At 40.0% G+C, this 18750-nt stretch overlaps 1 protein-coding gene across 1 annotated transcript in view; it reads left to right on the top strand.

Moving 5' to 3' along the window:
• The first annotated feature begins 9148 nt into the window (after positions 1-9148).
• The window catches only part of bsdc1 (BSD domain containing 1), a 37183-nt gene continuing 27581 nt past the window's right edge, over positions 9149-18750 (top strand). The window contains exon 1 of the mRNA XM_039739496.1: positions 9149-9244. Coding sequence (XP_039595430.1) covers positions 9234-9244 — 11 coding nt within the window. The 5' untranslated portion in view covers positions 9149-9233. The remainder of the gene's footprint in view (positions 9245-18750) is intronic.

The following is an 18750-nucleotide window of genomic DNA, read 5'->3' as shown; positions in this document are numbered from 1 at the left end:
CATACACAGTCAGTTAACAATACAGGACAAATTAGAACAGCTGACTAAACTAACATGCATGAATTAAATGGTAGGTGAGAAATTGGAACTAGAACTGTGAGGCAGCAGTACTAACCACTGATCTAACTAAAATATGCCATGTTTTGTATTTTCATTTGCAACTTAGGTTCTACCTCTTCATGACCTTGAACAAGAATAAGTGGGTTAAGAAAATGGATGGAATATTTTGAAACTCATATTTTTAGGCACTTAAAGTATTACTAGCTGTACTACCCATCTAGGACTAGTTGAAATTTAAGAAATCAGCATCTCAGTGTTAATGTTTGCAGTGAACCATGCAATATTTATGTCTCTGTTATCTGTCATTTAGTATAGGATTTGTAAAGGCAGTATTAATGTTTGTTGTAATGACAAACGCAGTGTATTTTTTTTTCCTAAAAATGTTTGTGATATGCCATCTTTTGGAATGATAGCAACATAGCAACTGAATGGACACACAGGAGAGAGAGAGGGAGAGAGAGAGAGAGAGAGAGAGAGAGAAGTTGGGAGCATGCACTGATACAGCGCATTGCCACACCTACCACACAACGAATAACCTGGATTGGGACACGAGCGCAGCGGGCGACACCTCAGCACAACACTGGAAGAGTATGAGGTTTTTCACAGTGGCTGGAGTGCCAATCCTGCCACCAACCCCAAGGATGTAGATTAATGTCATACCGAGGACAAAGCAATTGCAGACAGAAACAACATTTTATTATGGTGGACTAGCTGTGCTACCCCATCTAAGACCGTGCAGTGCACCATGCAATGCATACAACTCCGTTATATGACATTTGGCATGGGATTCGTAAAATGAATTTTAATGTTTGTGATGTGCCATCTACTGGAATAATAAATGCAATGCATTTTATTAGTAAATATGTTTACGATGCGCCATATTTTGAAATGACAGAGACATAGTAACCAGACAGACACACAAACAGACACACTGACACATTATCCTTTTATTAAGGGGGACGTTTTTGTACCTGCTTACATTCTTAAATCTAAGTATTCATTTTCAAGATGAGTTTGGGAGTGTGGGTATGTGTAATAGACTGGCACCAATACGGTTTTGATCGCTACCTTACTCCTACACATCCCAGTGTAAGTTGTGCCAGCATTTAAAACTGCAATGAAAAAGAGAGTTTCAGAAAATGGATCAATGGACAGATGGTGCATTACTTACAGATACTTTTGCCACTACATAAGGAGTTATTTATTTTAGAATCACAAGACTCTGTAGAGCTTGGGGAAAGCCACCACTGAAATGTTGTAAGTTTCACTTTGACATTTGTAGTTTGGTTCAGTGACTGCTCTTTTCAGAATGCTTTTTTATTATTTATTTAATGGATTTTCCAAACTTAAAGGTACTGTCACACTTCAGTTCTAAGAAATCTGAGGTATTAAACCAAGAGGAAACACTGTGGTTTTGAGATGAGGATTAGCTACACTCTGGCCAATGTCATTCATTCATTAATTTGTTACCAAGGTGGAACACAGCTAAGCACAAACACAGCACAGGAAATCTGAACATTCATTCTTAAACTTAGGCACATCTGACTTCATCTGTCAAAAAATATTTAAACATTTTGATCCAATATTGAGACAGAATCACTAACAAGGACATCAGCATAGGTACTTCTCTTTTTAAATCCTTAACTGTTATGTTCAACTTTGACAGCTACTCAGAAAAAAATGTTGCCCTGATTAATTGTGTGTATTGATCTGTAGAGCTTTAGGACTTTTTAGTTCCCCAACAACTACCAGAGAAATCAAATGACTGCAGACCCCAGCTGGACAGAGGTTTCTAGGGGCAAAGGTACCACTGTGTTGACATAGGGCACGATTAGGTCCAAAGGAGAGACACTATAGTAGCAGCAGTGTCCCAAAAGGTGAATAACAAGATGCTCCTGTACAAGCATTAGTGAAATATATAAATGCTTTCTCAGAATACTAAGGCAACAGCAATACTGCAGATTCTCTTCTAAAAGAAAGTGTGATGCCAACAAAGGATCACAAGAGGTTACATTACCTCATGGTTGTTAGAGTGTTTGCAGTCGAAGAGATGAACGTATGGGACCATACTGCTCCTTTATTGGAGCAGACAACAGGGAGACCTTGTTCTTTAAGGGTAACTAATGTCTTGATTCAGGAACACTGGAAATCTGGTACAATGAGGTGTAGCCATGTGTCCTTGAAGCAGAAGCAAGGCTATCATTGATGCCAGAAAGCAAAATTACCCTGGGAAGGGGTTTAATTGAGTCTGGAGTTGAGAACAGATGGTTGATGAAGACTGGACTGGTGTGGGGGTGACAGAGGCCAAGGAGAATAAGAGGGAGAGAAAAAGAGACAAGGGGGGAAATGAGTAGTAAGGCAGTTACTTAGGTGGGCAAGTGTACAAGCCACCCCCTTCCCATACATTGAAGTCACCCACCTGTGTAGGAAGGCCTAGAGGAGCTATGATATTGGTAAGACAGCCCTTTTTCCACATTTTTCCGCTTAATGTTTTTTTCTTCCAGTTATGGAAGTCTACTACAAGTGCTCCTGCCTCTCAAATCTGTAATATCCTCTGCTTAAGAGACTATGAAGGAACATTTTATATTTTTGTGTGTTGCAAATGTCTGTCTGCTACAAAAACATCAACTTTGTTTCAAAGCTTTGTTGCACTAGTAAGTGAATGGTGTCACACTTCAGAGAGTTTATGCTGGTGAATAACAAAAATGAAAACAAACTTGCCTTATTAATTACACATTAGTGCCTTTGTTAATATGATACTGGCTAATTCATTTACAGTATGTGTACCCTTAAAAAAAAATATCTGATTTTGATGGATGAGCTCACATCTATTCTATGCTTTGCGCAGTAACCATACAGTTAGGAGTCTTCATTTTAATGGTTTAAAGATAAACATATATTTTAAATACTACTTCATTAACTTACATGGAAAAGTGAGTACATGATATTGCATTCACCTGTTCGAAAAGTTCACTGTTAATACTTAAGGTCTATGCAAATTCACAGTATGTCCTTGGTAAGAAAAGGGTGTCATTTTCTGTTTTGTACTACAACTGAAGTCAAAGGAAAAAAAAAATCGTGAGGCTCACTCTCTAAAACACTATATGTACCGGGGCAGACCTAGGTAGTTCTCAGTAGGAACACCTACTAATGTCGCGACTCTTTATTGGACATTCAAGAATTGTTCAGTACAGCTTTTTAAATGTGGTTTCTAAGCACTTGAAAAGTTCTTGACAACTTATTATTATGGCAGAGTGGCACAATGGTAGCACCGGTGTCTCACAGAAGACCGGGGTTTGCGTCCCAGGTCCTCCATGTGTGAACTTTGCATGTTCCAACAGTGTCAGTGTGGGTTTCAGTCCACTGTCCAAAGACATACAGGTTAGGTGAACTGACAATGCTAAATTGGCCCTAATGTGTATTCAGTGTATGTGTGTTTGCCCTGTGATGGACTAGCACCCTGTCCAAGGTTTGTTCCTGCTTTGTGCCCTGTGCTAGCTGGGATAGGCTCCTGCAACCCTGGTCTGGATTAGGTGGGTTAGAGAAAAACATGACATTACTATTATTGTAACTTACATTAAGGAAGAGATATATTGAAACAATAATTTTCACATTAAACTTATACACATTGTTACTCCAAAATTCCACCAATGATTCCCACAGCTATTCTCTTGTCATGCATCCCTTAACCATCTTGTACAAACATAAATACTGAGTGCTGCTTCTTTCTCCCCTTCACTCCATAATCCTCTATTGAGACCCTGTCTCTCTAGCAGCCTGCCAAAACACAGGCAAAAATATTAGGACAGTGCAATGCCTAAAATTAATTATAATATTCAATTTTAAACAATGTAACTCATAATTTAACTGAGACTATGTTTGCCACATCAGTTTTCTTACAATGCTTATTTCTTGCCTGGGATACATTTCATTTTTTAAAACACAGAATTGATAACACCTTTTGAATTATGTATACATGTTTGTGTTACTGGTAATTAATAAAATTTTTAAACTAGTGATCTGTCTCAAAACTGCATGGAAGATATACTATGGATCTGATGCAAAATGTGCAGAATTGTACTTACATCCATCCATTCCTATACATACTATCAAAACTGCTTACTCCAATGCAAGGTAACATAGGGCTTAAAATTTTCCTGGCGACACTAAGCACAACACACAAATACACCATGAATTGGATGTGCATCTCGTTCCTGAACCTTTCATTATCAAACCCAATCCAGGGCTGTGGGGAGCTGGAGCCTATTCTGGCTTCCCTCTGCCCCAGGTATTAACTCACCATGGATGAGACAGCAGGTCACTGTGGAACCTACTCACCAGCTCACCCATATTTACTTATACAGGGCCAAAATTATCCCTTATACATAATGCCTTTGTTGAAGGATATTCAGATTGCCTGGAAAAATCAGTTAGATGTAAGAAGCTAAAATTCAAACCAAGGGCTAAAATGCAAACCAATGACTCTGGAGCTTTGAGCCAGCAGCTTCAACCACTGCTACTGTACTGCTGGGTAATAAATTTGTTTAAGTTAAATTCCATAGCTATTCCTTGTGGAAACTCCACATAACCTTGGAAGTACAATAGAAGTCACAACATATAAGTATGCCCACCATTATTTGTGATTTGTCCTGAGGGAATAAAAATGTTTTGCCTATATATACTGTAGATAATGGTGTGCTTTTAATAAGATATACAGTATTGTCCTTAAGATCTTCTCATTTGTTGGTCAAAGGAATAAGACCTAGTAAGTGGACTGCAAATGTCGGGTTGCTAGATTATGACTAGTTTTAGAAAATAAACCTCAGCACATTAGGTCTAAAAGATTAAGGACAGGAGAACAAAATGCATAGAGGCCTGTACCATCCACAATACCATCTTGTACACTCTGGACCTGAATGAAAGAGAAATAGCCGAGTATAAATTTGAACTGACTGAGGATGTGAATTTCTTTTTCTGTGCGGTTAGTGGGAAGATAATGACTTACTTAACTTTACAACATAAACTTTTTCCATCAATTACACTATATTGCCATTAAACAGGAGTTGTTTGCTTTATTTTTAAGAAAAAAATCGGCCAATGGGGTAAGCAAAATTTATTTGAAAAGATTTCTTCAAATAAGTTAAATAATGTTGAATACGAATTTCTTGATAAGTTGCAAGTCTTAGAATAAGGAAAATAAGATTTAATGGCTTATTTAGATTTCATTTTTTTGCAGTGTGCTTCATAGGTTTTGCTGGGATCAAGACAGTATCCTAGCAGTATCAATTAAGAGAGAGAGAGAGATGTTAGGAGCACGCTCTGATACAGTGCATTGCCGCACCCAACACACGACAAACCAACGTAGGACCCAGATTAGGACCCGAGTGCAGCCATGCAACGGGTGACACCTCAGCACCACAGCAAGTAAGGCAAGAATAAATCCTGGAACAGAATAGTCATTTATGGGCACACATTAATACATGCATACAGTATCTATCATATAGTAATAAAATAAAATAATAATAATTGACATGCTTAAGGATGTGGCAGGAAACTGCAGAATTTAAAGAAAAACCATCAAAACTGAGAAACAATGTACAAACTCCACATATACAAGAGCAGGTTCCAAATTAAACCCACATACCTGGACAGGTGAGTTAGCAATGCTAACTACTATGCCATCATTCGTCCATCCAACCATCCTTGTTGAAGCCCACTTGACAGCTCAAACCTGCAGAACTGCCAGAATTATGTTCAAGCTGTCCCAGTACACTCATCCACATCCACATACAGAGCCAATTTAGAGATGCCAACTGCTCTAACATAAGTGTGATTGGGAAATAGCAAGAAAATCCCATGCAGTCATGTGGAAAATGGACAATGTAGGGATAGGTGGAAAATTCTGCTGTGCACCCCACTTGAGTTACATAAACATTACCCACTACTATTTTTAGACTACTTAGGGATGCCCCACCTTGGTGTTCAGAATGTGCACCCCTTGAGTTACCAAAATGGCACTCCTCTCTGTCCACAGACCACTTTAACTATTTTTAGACTTTGAGGATGGGGGCGAGGGTTGGGAGGAGGGTGTATCCTCCTCAGTGTCCAGAGTGTGCTACCAAAACAGCACACTTCACTGTCCTTTATGCGGCCATAACGGAAGGGTACAGAGTGTGCACCACTGGAGTCATATAAATGGCAACCCTTACTGTTCGGAGTGCACTTCCCTTGACTTTCATAAATGATGCCTCTTGCTCTAGTTAGGCATGTTTGTTGCCTAATGGATTGCCCAGCTCTGTTTGGGGGTTAAATATTTGTTAAATTGAGTTTTTAATTTCAGGGTGGCACAATAATTAGGAGTGCTGTATTACAGTTACAATGTCCATGTACTCTTTCCCTAAATACTTCCATCTTGCTTTGACATCCTAAAACATGTGCATTTTGTAAAATATTCCAGAAACAAAGTGTGATTTTTTAAAATATTAATCTTGTGTTTTAAGGAGAGATTACATTTTAATGATTCATACTTAATGAGACCCTGTAGTGACCAGTTCTGGACAGCAGTAAACAATGTGAAAAACATCCATCCATCCATCCATTATCCAACCCGCTATATCCTAACTACAGGGTCATGGGGGTCTGCTGGAGCCAATCCTAGCCAACACAGGATGCAAGGCAGGAAACAAACCCCGGGCACGGCACCAGCCCACCGCAGGGCAAACACTAGGTACAATTTTAGAATCGCCAATGCACCTAACCAGCATGTCATTGGACTGTGGGAGGAAATCGGAGCACCTGGAGGAAACTCACGCAGACACGGGGAGAACATGCAGACTCCAAGTAGGGAGGACCCAGGAAGTGAACCCAGGTCTCCTAACTGCGAGGCAGCAGCGCTACCACTGCAACACTGTGCCGCCCCTGTGAAAAACATCCATGGAAAAATTTTTAAATATTCTCCAGTAACTTGTGTCAAATTGAGTTTGAATTTTCAACACGCAATTTCTAAATGAAAACATGAGATTAAAAAAATTTCTCAGCCACCACTACAAGCTATATGGGGTAAGTAATACAGTATATAAAATATATTTTTGGGTAGTGTATTCCTTTAGGCAATGCAAAGTAAATGATTAGTCATGACCCAGCCTTATGCTTCTGAACTGCCATAAAAGTAACCTTGGTAGCTGTGGTTAACACTAAAAATCTATCTCACTTTCGCAACAGTGGGGTGACATGTGGGTGTTAAACCCCATAATGTAGGTATAAACAACTTTTATTTCTATAGCACATTTTCAACCTAAACACGAAGCTCAAGGTGTTTTACAAAAAGTTAAAGAAAAATAGAATTACAAGGAACATATGAACAAGTGAAAAAAAATGAAATACCAACATAATAAAAAATAGATAAAAACTGGTAGCAGACAGAGTATAGCTAAGAGGAGAATGCTTCACATGGAGTGAAGTCATCACTGGAGTCCCTCAGGGGCCTGTCCTTGGACCATTATTTTCCGGATTTATATTAATGACACTGATTCTGATATAGTTAGTAAACTTATGTAATTGGCTGATGAACTAAAATTGAAGGAATGGCAGACACTGAGGAGGCAGCAAAAAGAGTTTAAAACAATCTGGACAAGGTTCAAAACTAGGCGAAAACTTGGAAAAATGCACTTTAATGTAGAAAATGCAAAGTGTTACATGTGTGAAAAAGGAACATCAGTTATAAATGCAAAATAGCTTTGAATTTCCTACTGGAAGTAACCTCTGAGAAGGATTTAGGGAATTATGCTGACACATTTTCATCATCTAAACAATGTGCATAACTTATTAAAAAGGCAAATTAAATGTGAGGTCATATCATAAAAACTTGAAAATATATCAAGGGATGTTATGCTCAGACCGTATAATGCACTAGTGGGACCGCATCTGGTATTGTATGAAGTTCTGGTCACCACGCTACAAAAAAGACATAGCAACACTTGAAGCTACATGGAGGAGAGCAACCAAGTGCACCCCAGGACTTAAGGACATACCACATCATACTGTACTCAGACAGATTCAGAGAATTAAACCTGTTTAATCTCAAGCAAAGGAGACTCTGTGATGATCTAATCCAAGTCTTCAAAATCCTCAAAGGCACTGGTAAAGTAGATCATGCAGAATTCTTTCAACTTAAGCGTGAATCATGTACTTGAGGACACGTGATTTAAGACTGAAGCCAGGAAGCACTTCTGCATAAAATGCTCTAGCAATCTGGTACAAACTTTCGAGACATGCAGCTGAAGCACACATCTTTGACCACCTTTAAGATAAACTTGGATGAGAAATTGGCACCATGTAGCTATTAGCTGAACTGCTTGAACAGCTTGAAGAACTGAACGGTCTCCTCTTGTCATATTTCTTTTGTTCTTATGTAAATACCAACTTGTATGATATAGATTAAACAAGAACACAACAGAAAAGGTAGGCATCAATTAATGAATACATTTAAATACACGTCCAACGATAACTTCATGTACAATGATGTCAAACTTTGGCCATTATGTGTCCTCCCCCTCAGTTCTTGTTTTTTATATATCGCATTTTATGGCTGCACTATCACAAAGCGTGAAGTGAGCAGTTTTGCTAAATGTGACATGGTTTATAACATTTACCGTTTATCTCTTTTGTGTAAAAATAAATGAATCTAAGCACTTGATTGTACCAAGCAAGGGACTACCACTGCAGCTCTCATCATGCTGTTACAAGAGGACATCTCTGAATGACGGAAGCAACCGCTGACGGCTCGCTAATCAATGGCAGACACCGGCTACACTACATTAGGCTTTTGAATATTGACATCGAAATTGCGGATGTAAACACTAAAACTGTCTGCCGTAACGCTTATTTTAATACGTGGCACAATGCCGCCGTCCCGTGGCGGAGACGAGGGAATGCATTGTTTTGACTACGCGGATATTACGTCCTTAAAAGGAGGAGAAACGATTACAGTATTGGACTGGCCTCACTTGATTATTTTTTTTTCGATATGCATTTTCTACCAATGGCCTCTCTTGAAGATGCCCATTTTTAAGGTCGCGTGTGATTTTTGTCGTTTCCCCATCTTCTTCCTGCCGAGTCTTAAGTAGACGAGAAGGTCAAAGTTCAGTAAATATTGATGATGTCATGCTGTAAAGATGGCTGAAGGGTGAGCGATTTGTTTATAATTTTTAAGTGTAGCTTCTTTTTGATGCTGCTTAGTAGATTTCTGCTACCTGCGCCCTATTGCTTTCACCTCAGCTGGAATTTGGGGAGCTTGCTAGGGTCGTGCGCCGCGTCGCGATGTCCAATTGGAGGCCTTATGCTAAGAATAGTCGTTTTCAAAATAAAACTTGAAGGATTTGTTTACAACAAACATGCAGGCAATTTCATACAAATGTATGTAAATTGATATTGCTAGTTTGGATTAGAACGCGCGTTCGTTATACGTGCCCACCTCTGGAATCTGAATAATGATACGCTTAATGAAACAATTGATATTATTGTCCGAGCGACAACACAACGTTGTCAGTTTTAGGTTCCGTCTATCTTCGTTGCTGCTTCATAATGTCAGATGCCTTATTGCTAATATTTCCTGCAATTTGTGACATATTTTTGTAACGTATCGTTGCTTACCACTGTATTTGAATATACTCAATTTAAAGTGGTAAGATACGATGGTTTAGCACAGCTGTCAGACTCACGGCACCTGTCACTGTCCGTATTCGGTTTTCATGTCTGCCGACGTGGATTTTGTTATTATATCTGAGGGATATTGGGATGCTTACCCAAGTGGCTTATATCAAGGTAGATGTTGTGGTTTTAATGATTTTTGCTGTTTTTATTCTTTCTTAGTATTAATTTATTAGCGCACAGTGTATTTCCCATTTTCATGAAAGGTGCTACGTTTCGAACGCCATTATTAACCCCATTACAACAAAACAAAGTCAAAAGTATCCTAAAACGAAGAGTATCATACAACTGAAACTAGTTTTATTTTTTAATTATGTTAAAGCATTATTGCTATAACTAGTTTTTAAAAGCAAGGCGTAACACAGTACGTTGCGAGCTTGTTGTCACTTACGATATCCCCAAACATTGTTAGAACTAATTTACCAACACACAATATGAGGAAAAAGCAAAGGTAAAATGATTACTCAGGGTTGATAAAAAACGACGGTGTCCAAAACAAGCTTCAATGTTGTATAAAATTACTGGATTGACCGTGTGTTCAGTGTTGACAGCGATTCTCGCAAACGCACGCTCAAAAAAGTGAGATGGGGCAGGAGTCGATAGGTGACGTCATCACCTTGTTTGCATATCCATATTCAGAGGGACTACCTTTGCATACAAATATAATTACAGTAAATTGACTACATAGAATAAACTGAATTGTGCTGCACAAAGCAAGAGAATGAAAATAAAATCTTAGTTTAAAGTTATATTGATGTATATCTCGAATGATGCCTTCGAAAAAAGAACATATGAAATTGACAAACAAGACCCAGCAGTCCATCAAGCTATTTGTTTAGCCAATAGCTAAGCAGTCTCAATATCTCATCTAGACTTTTCTCTCTATTATAAAAAAACGACAAGACTTTTTTTTCCCAGGAATAAGATGTGATCTTTTGAAGAGAGACAGAGACACTTTCACTTCCCGTTAGACGGACTAGTCTTAAAGGTTATCAAGGTTTCTTCTACAACTTCATGCCTTTGTAGTTTGCTCCAGACTCCCGCAGCTCTTTACGTAAAGAAGTGCTGCCTGGCTTCAGTCCTAAATGCATTTCTCCTTAATTTCCACTGGTGTCCTCGAGTATATGTTTTACCATTAAGCTGAATGAATTTGGCTAGATCTACGTTTGAGGATTTTGAAGACATGAATTAGGTCCCCATGGAGCCTCCTGTGCTCGAGACTGAATGGGTTTAATTCTCTTGGTCTGTCAGAGTACGGCATGTCCTTAAGTCCTAGGATGTAATTTGTTTCTCTGCACTGTATTTTTTTTTGTAGTTTGGAGACTAGAACTGCACACATTACTCCAGATGTGGTCTCACTAGTGCATTTTATAGTTTGAGCATAATGTCCCTCAATTTATATTCAACAGTTTTTACAATAACAACAACAGCACACACATAAGCTAAACATAAATGTAGTTGTCCAAGATGTATAGTAACAATCACTATATAGACTACTAATTAAAAATATTTTCAGAAAAATGGGTATACACATTTGTTTTGGCTAATGTTTATAAAGATCAATTTCAGTACACATTAAGTAAAAGTAATATAGAAGAATCTGGTTTTTTTGGTTTGAGTGCTAGTGTGTATGGCTTTGAAGAGTGGCATGGTTTGGATATTTTCAACGTGTTTCAGTGCCCGTGCGCTTTGTTGCATTACACAATTTAGCATGGAAGTCTGTTTTGCTATACAGCTTATATGCCCTAGACTCATTACCGATAACAGAGCTTCAACAATCCGTAAAAATCGGGGTTTGATACCCATTCTTTTTTATACTTTTGCAAATATAACTTTAAATGGAACATCAACAACCAAAGCCAAACAGTGACCTTTCTTTAAATGTGTTGATTATGAGTAGTGCAAAAGAACAGGTCATTTGTATTCAACAAATTTTCTTTATTGACTTGACGCTGAAAACACAAATTTGTTAGGAATGGGAAAGACAGGATTCACTTTCTTTTTGACTATTTGAAAAATATAACCTAGCTATTAGCTAAATCATTTCAAGTTTAAAATGAAGAAAAGGCTCTTTTCCAGGTGCAGCAACAGTTGTGTTATAATGACTGGATGTTGGCCACTCTGCCTCGTGTAAGTGCAGCTCATTTGTGATTCAGAATAAACACTGTGGGTAGTTTTCTACTGCACTCTGTTGACCTGCATAGAAATCAGTTGTTACATGAACTTTTGCCTTGTGACTTAAGAAAAGTTGCTTGAGTCAATTGAAAATGTTACTAGGCTCTTTTTTTAAAATTAAGTTGACAAAAGGGTCTGAAAAATCACTAGATATAGCAACAAAGTTGGTAACACTGCTTCTGTTTCAGATAATTGGAAACATCATTATCCATCCATCCATTATCCAACCCGCTATATCCTAACTACAGGGTCATGGGGGTCTGCTGTAGCCAATCTCAGCCAACACAGGGCGCAAGTCAGGAAACAAACCCTGGGCAGGGCGCCAGCCCACCACAGGGCACACACACCAGGCACACACTAGGGACAATTTAGAATCGCCAGTGCACCTAACCTGCAAGTCTTTGGTCTGTGGGAGGAAACGAAACATCATTATGCTGTAGCAAAATGATATAGGTTAGAATACATTAGATTAAACTTTATTGTCATTTTAGAGGCACAACGAAATGCAGTTTGGCATCTAACCAGAAAGTACAAATAATAAAGTGCAATAGACAGTAAGGTGCAATAAGGCAACAAATGAAGAAAAAAATATATATATATATAAATAAATAATGTGTGTGTATAGTATTTGAGTTACAGGTAGTAATGTATACAAGGAAAAGTGTGTGTGTGTGTGTGTATATATATATATATATATATATATATATATATATATATATATATATGAATATTGATCAGTATGTACAGATATATAATATGAATAACAATAGATATATGAAATTTTATGTACAGAATAGAAATATGCAGACAAGTGAAAATACAGGAGTGCATTCAGAAGTTTTTGATATTTAGAAAAGTCAGCTATTGAGTGGTAAAAGTTGAGAGTTCAAGATGGTGATGGTGTTAGGAAAGAAATTGTTCCTGAGCCTACTGGTGCGTGGTTGGGGTGTGAAACATCTTTGATGATGCTGTGAGCCCATCGCAAACACTGTGTATGCTGCAGGTTTTTAGGGTGAGGTTATTTTCAGCACACCATGTTGCCAAGTGCTCAACCTCCTGTCTGTTGGCTGACTCGTCATTATCACCGATCGGTCCTATTATCATGGTGTCATCTGCGAACTTTATGATGGAGTTGGAGCCATATAAAGGGATGCAGTCATCCTTGAACAAGGGAGTACATAGCCCTGTGGAATTCCATTATTTAGGATCAGGGTGGAGATTGTGTGGTTGTTTTGCCGGACAGTCTGGGGTCTGTTGGTTAGAAAGTCCAGTGTCTAGTTAAAAGATAGGTACTGATGCCTAGGTTACTTAGTTTATTTACCATATTGGAGGGGATGATAGTATTAAATGCAGAGCTAAAATCAACAAATAACATCCTGACGTATGAGTTGTTGTTGTCCAGGTGTGTCAGGGCAGTGCGAATAGCCGAGGATATGGCATCCTCCATTGACCTATCGGTATGATAGGCAAACTGATAGGGATCTAGTGTGGGAGGTAGCCCAGAACCAGTCTGTCAAAGCACTTGGTGATGATTGGAGTGAGTGCGACAGGGTGGTAGTCATTCAGGGTTCTTGGAGAGGATGGTTTAGGCACTGGTACAATTGTTGTAGACTTAAGGCATACGGGGAATTGTTGTATTTCTGTTTGGCTCTCTTGATGCACTTTTTCAGGTTTTTCCTGGATGTGCTGTAGCTCTCAATGTCGCCAGATCTGAAACGCCATCTCGTACTTTAAGCAAAAGTCTAACTTCTCTGTTCATCCAAGGCGTTTTAACTTCATTAATGCTTGAATTGATGCAATCGAAAACAGAAGAGGTATACCATTCAATGTCCACTTTTGAATCTTGAGTGGCATTGGTGGAAAACAGGCTTCAGTTTATATACTGAAACGTCTGCTGTCTCCTCACTGAAGGTCTCACACATCTGATGCGTGGTGTGTATTTGGAGAGCAGGAGCAGGGAGAGATGATCTGATTGTCCAAGGTGGGGAAGCATAAAGGCCTTGTAAGCCTCAGCAATATTTGTACACATGTGGTCCATGATTCTGTCTCCTATGGTGGGGCAGGAGATGTTTTGATGAAATGGGAAAAGTTGGGGGATACAGTTCTAAAGTTACAATGACTGATATCGCCTACAGTAATGAAAGCCCCATCTGGATGTGCTGTTTGTTGTTTGCTAACAGCAGCATGCAGTTTTTTCATTGCAAGCGTAGTGTTGGCATCTGGTGGTACTTACACTGCAGTGATTACAATAAACATTAATTCCTGGGGTAATATTCCAGATCAGCAGAGCAATGACTTTCCATTGCAACAGTGTCTGCATACCCAGCATTGTTCACATGAAAGCAAAGACCTCTACCTTTGGTCTTACTGGTATTCTCTATTGTTCTCTTGGCCCTGAAGACAGTGTGCCCCTTCAGCTCAGCATTGTCCGGAAAACAGTCATTTAACCACGTTTCTGTGAAAATCATGTTTTTGCAGTTCGTAACAGATGTGTGTGAGGAGATCTGGAGTCATACTTCGTCTAGTTTGTTCTTCAGAGACTGAATGTTGGCGTGAAAATTGCTTGGCAATTGCTTAAATATTCTGAATGTCTATGACAGTATTGGCACTGAATCAGAATGATGCTTGTCTCTCAGTACATTTGGAACAGTTGGATGTTTGCTGTGCTCATGACAGTTTGTGGATGATGGCACACAGAGTAGAGCATATCATTAGGATGACATAGTAGACTCTCTTCCGAGTTTTAGCTAATGTAGATGCAGGCTGAGAAATATACTGTATAGTTTACTCCTGTATGCAGAAATCGATCTCCTGTGATTTTGATTGGCTGCATTGGTTTCTTCATCTTTGATTATTACACAGCCAGATGACCTGCTTGTTGTTATTTCCCTTCAGCTGTTCTCCACCAGTTTTAGAATGTCTTTGATTGAGCAGATGTGGAATGTGTCCAGCTAGGTGTATCCAGTGCTTAGTCTTGATGGCCTTTAATTGATTCATATCATTTCCAGCACCTCAGCAAGTGGCAGCCATTTCAGCAGCTCCGTGTATGACTTTATCTTTTTACCTTTTTTTCTCTATTTTTCTCTATTTCACTGATCACTTCTACCACTTTCTTTTATGTGGAATCACTCCCTGGACTATTTTTACTACTTGACATGGATTTTTACACGCCGAGACTCACCTATTCAAATAGTCAACTTAAAGCACTGAGGAGAAATGCCCACGTCGGTGTGGTTCCCTATTTACCTGACGAGGTAAGAAGACGATATCGGGGCAGCCGAGCCGGCGCAAAGATAAAAGATAAGATAAAAGCCAAGCAGCTTGAGAGAAAATGGCGTTATAAACCGTCGGTGCCTTCTGTGATCCTGGGAAATGTGAACTCACTACCAAATAAGATCGACGAACTGGCTGTGCTGGTGAAAAATGTCAGAACCTACAGAGAATGCAGCTTGCTGTGTTTTAGTGAAACGTGGCTAACAACTACCATCCCAGATGCTAACGTGGAGCTACCCGGGTTTAGCACAGTTAGAGCGGGCAGAGACACAAATACCGGCGGGAAGAAGAAAGGAGGAGGACTCGCTCTCTATGTCAATACAAGGTGGTGTAACTACAGGACATGTAAATGTTAAAATCTCCACTTGCTGCAGGGACATCGAACTGTTGGCCATAAGTCTGCGTCCCTATTACTTGCCCAGAGAGTTTGGACACGAGTTTGTTGTTATTATTTACATCCCCCCTCAAGTGGACGAGGAGATAGCGGGTGACATCATCCATTCCGCAATTGCTAAGTTACAAATGCAGCACCCTGAGGCGCTTGTGCTAATCTCTGGAGACTTTAACCATGTAATGCTGGATAAAACATTACCTGCCTTCTTCCAGTATGTGCACTGTAACACCTGGGGAAATAGGACTATCGACCTACTGTATGCAAACGTTAAAGACGCATACAGTGCCACCCTGCTGCCTGCGCTTGGGAAGGCAGATCATAACCTGGTTCTGCTTCAGCCTCACTACAAACCAAGAGTGAAGGTGCTACCTACAACAACACAATCATTCAGGAAGTGGTCCTCTGAGGCAGAGCAGGCTCTGAGAGTCTGCTTTGGAACTACAGACTGGGATATACTGCTGGGATCACATAGTGAGAACATTGAAGAGGCTGTTGACTGCACAACTGATTACATCAACTTCTGTATGGACATTGTAGTTCCAGTAAGAACAGTATGCTGCTATGCTAACAACAAGCCATGGATTACAAGTGACATCAAAGGGACTTTTGAACCAGAAGAAAAGGGCTTTTAAAGACGGTGATCAGCATGAGCTCAAGCACGTGCAGAAGGAACTCTGAGTCCAGCTCAGGGCAGCGAAAGAGCAGTACAAGAGAAAGCTGGAGCAGAAGTTGCAGAATAACAGCATGAAGGAAGTGTGGGATGGGATGAAGATTATCACTGGCTGCATCTCGAAGCAAGGTGCCACCATCGAAAGAGGCGTGGAGAGAGCAAACCAAATGAACAACTTCTTTAATTGGTTTGACCACCCTAACCCACTCTCACCTCGGAGTACTGCATCCTTCACCTATCCTTCTGCTGATACCAGCATAGGTGAGGCATTCCCACCCACAATTACAGCAGCCCAGGGGACCAGAGAGCTGAGGAAACATCGTGCCAGCAAAGCAGCGGGTCCAGATGGAGTATCGCCAATACTGCTGAAGGCCTGTACATTGGAGCTGGGGAGTCCTCTACAGCACATCTTCAACCTGAGCCTGGAACAGGGGAGAGTCCGGGGCTTTGGAAAACATCTTGTATCACCCCAGTCCCAAAGGTATCATGTCCTAGTGAGCTGAATGACTTTCGGCCTGTTGCTTTGACGTCACATGTGATGAAGACCATGGAGCGGCTGCTGCTTCACCACCTGAGGCCACAGGTCCGCCGCCCTCGACCCTCTGCAGTTCGCATACCAGGAGAAGGTGGGAGCAGAGGATGCCATCATCTATATGCTACACCGATCCCTCTCCCACTTGGACAGAGGCAGTGGTGCTATAAGAATTATGTTTTTGGACTTCTCTAGTGCCTTCAACACCATCCAACCTCTGCTACTTAGGGACAAGCTGACTGAGATGGGAGTAGTCTCACACCTGGTGGCATGGATCGTGGACTATCTTGCAGACAGACCTCAATATGTGCGTCTTGGGAACCGCAGGTCTGACATTGTGGTCAACAACACAGGAGAGCTGCAGGGGACTGTACTTTCTCCGGTCCTGTTCAGCCTATATACATCAGACTTCCAATATGATTCAGAGTCCTGCCACGTGCAAAAGTTCGCTGATGACACTGCTATTGTGGGCTGCATCAGGAGTGGGCAGGAGGAGGAGTACAGGAAGCTAATCAAAGACTTTGTTAAATGGTGCGACTCAAACCACTTACAGGCCCCTCATGGACCCCGTGATCATCAGAGGAGACAGTGTGCAGAGGGTGCAGACCTATAAATACCTGGGAGTGCAGCTGGATGACAAATTGGACTGGACTGTCAATACTGATGCTCTGTGTAAGAAAGGTCAGAGCCGACTATACTTTCTTAGAAGGTTGGCGTCCTTCAACATCTGCAATAAGATGCTGCAGATGTTCTACCAGACGGTTGTGGCGAGTGCCCTCTTCTATGCGGTGGTGTGCTGGGGAAGCAGCATAAAGATGAAGGATGCCTCACGCCTGGACAAACTTGTTAAGAAGGCAGGCTCTATTGTAGGAGTAAAGTTGGACAGTTTGACATCTGTAGCAGAGTGACAGGCATTAAGCAAACTCCTGTCAATGATGAAGAATCCACTGCATCCACTGAACAGGATCATCTCCAAGCAGAGGAGAAGCTTCAGTGACAGACTTTTGTCACTGTCCTGTTCCACTGACAGACTGAGGACATCGTTCCTCCCCCACACTAAGCGACTCTTCAGTTCCACTTGGGGGAGTAAATGTGCCAGTTTATATAGCACAGCGTACCTATCACTCCCCTGGGGTCCCCAGACAGACCAAAGGATAAATCCCCAAGTTGGAATGCAAACACCTCTTCCAGATAGACTGTTCATTAACTGAAAAATAAATACTGCTTAAAACCAACCTGAATGCTAAAAATTCAAACTGTGAATGTATGAAGTGGTTAATACAAAAATAATTCAGCATATTTTCATTTTCATAAATGCTTTAAAGCTGTTTTTGTAATAACATCCTTTTCACATCAGGTTTGTCAGAAAATCACATTGTCAGGTTTGTGGACTTTTGTGAGATGGCTCTTTGTGTCGGTACATGGAGGTGTCATTAGCTGGTTAATTACTCTTATCGAAGTCTAATATTTAATGGACCAGTTAATCTAAATTTCAAATGTCATAAAATTCTAATACTTAAATTTTACAAATCTCCCTTTTTGTCTCAAATTTAGGACTACCTTAGTAAACTTAAACTTGTCAATTTAAGATGTTTACTTTGGAATTCCAGTAAACAGCATTTGTTCTGTTGTTTTCAAGGTGCCATACATACCCTATCAGTTTGTTGTCGCTTATGTGGGTGTACAAATTGCGAATTAACCATTACTCATAACTGGATACTGCATCCCATACACTCTTTTACCATTCAAATATGAGTGGTATGCTTTCACTATGTTAATAACATTTTAGTCATTATATAAAAAAACATTACTTTAGCTTCAAAAATCCAGCCAAATTAGTATTTACTTGTGTTTTCAGCAATTAAAGAATACGTTTTTTATTTTGCAAGACAAAGTTATTTCTTCTTAATCATGGTATACTTTATAGTAATTTGCCAC

This window comes from Polypterus senegalus, chromosome 17 (genome assembly GCF_016835505.1).
Source record: "Polypterus senegalus isolate Bchr_013 chromosome 17, ASM1683550v1, whole genome shotgun sequence".
Classification (NCBI taxonomy): Eukaryota; Metazoa; Chordata; class Cladistia; order Polypteriformes; family Polypteridae; genus Polypterus; species Polypterus senegalus.
This window is presented reverse-complemented; position numbering and strand designations above follow the sequence as displayed.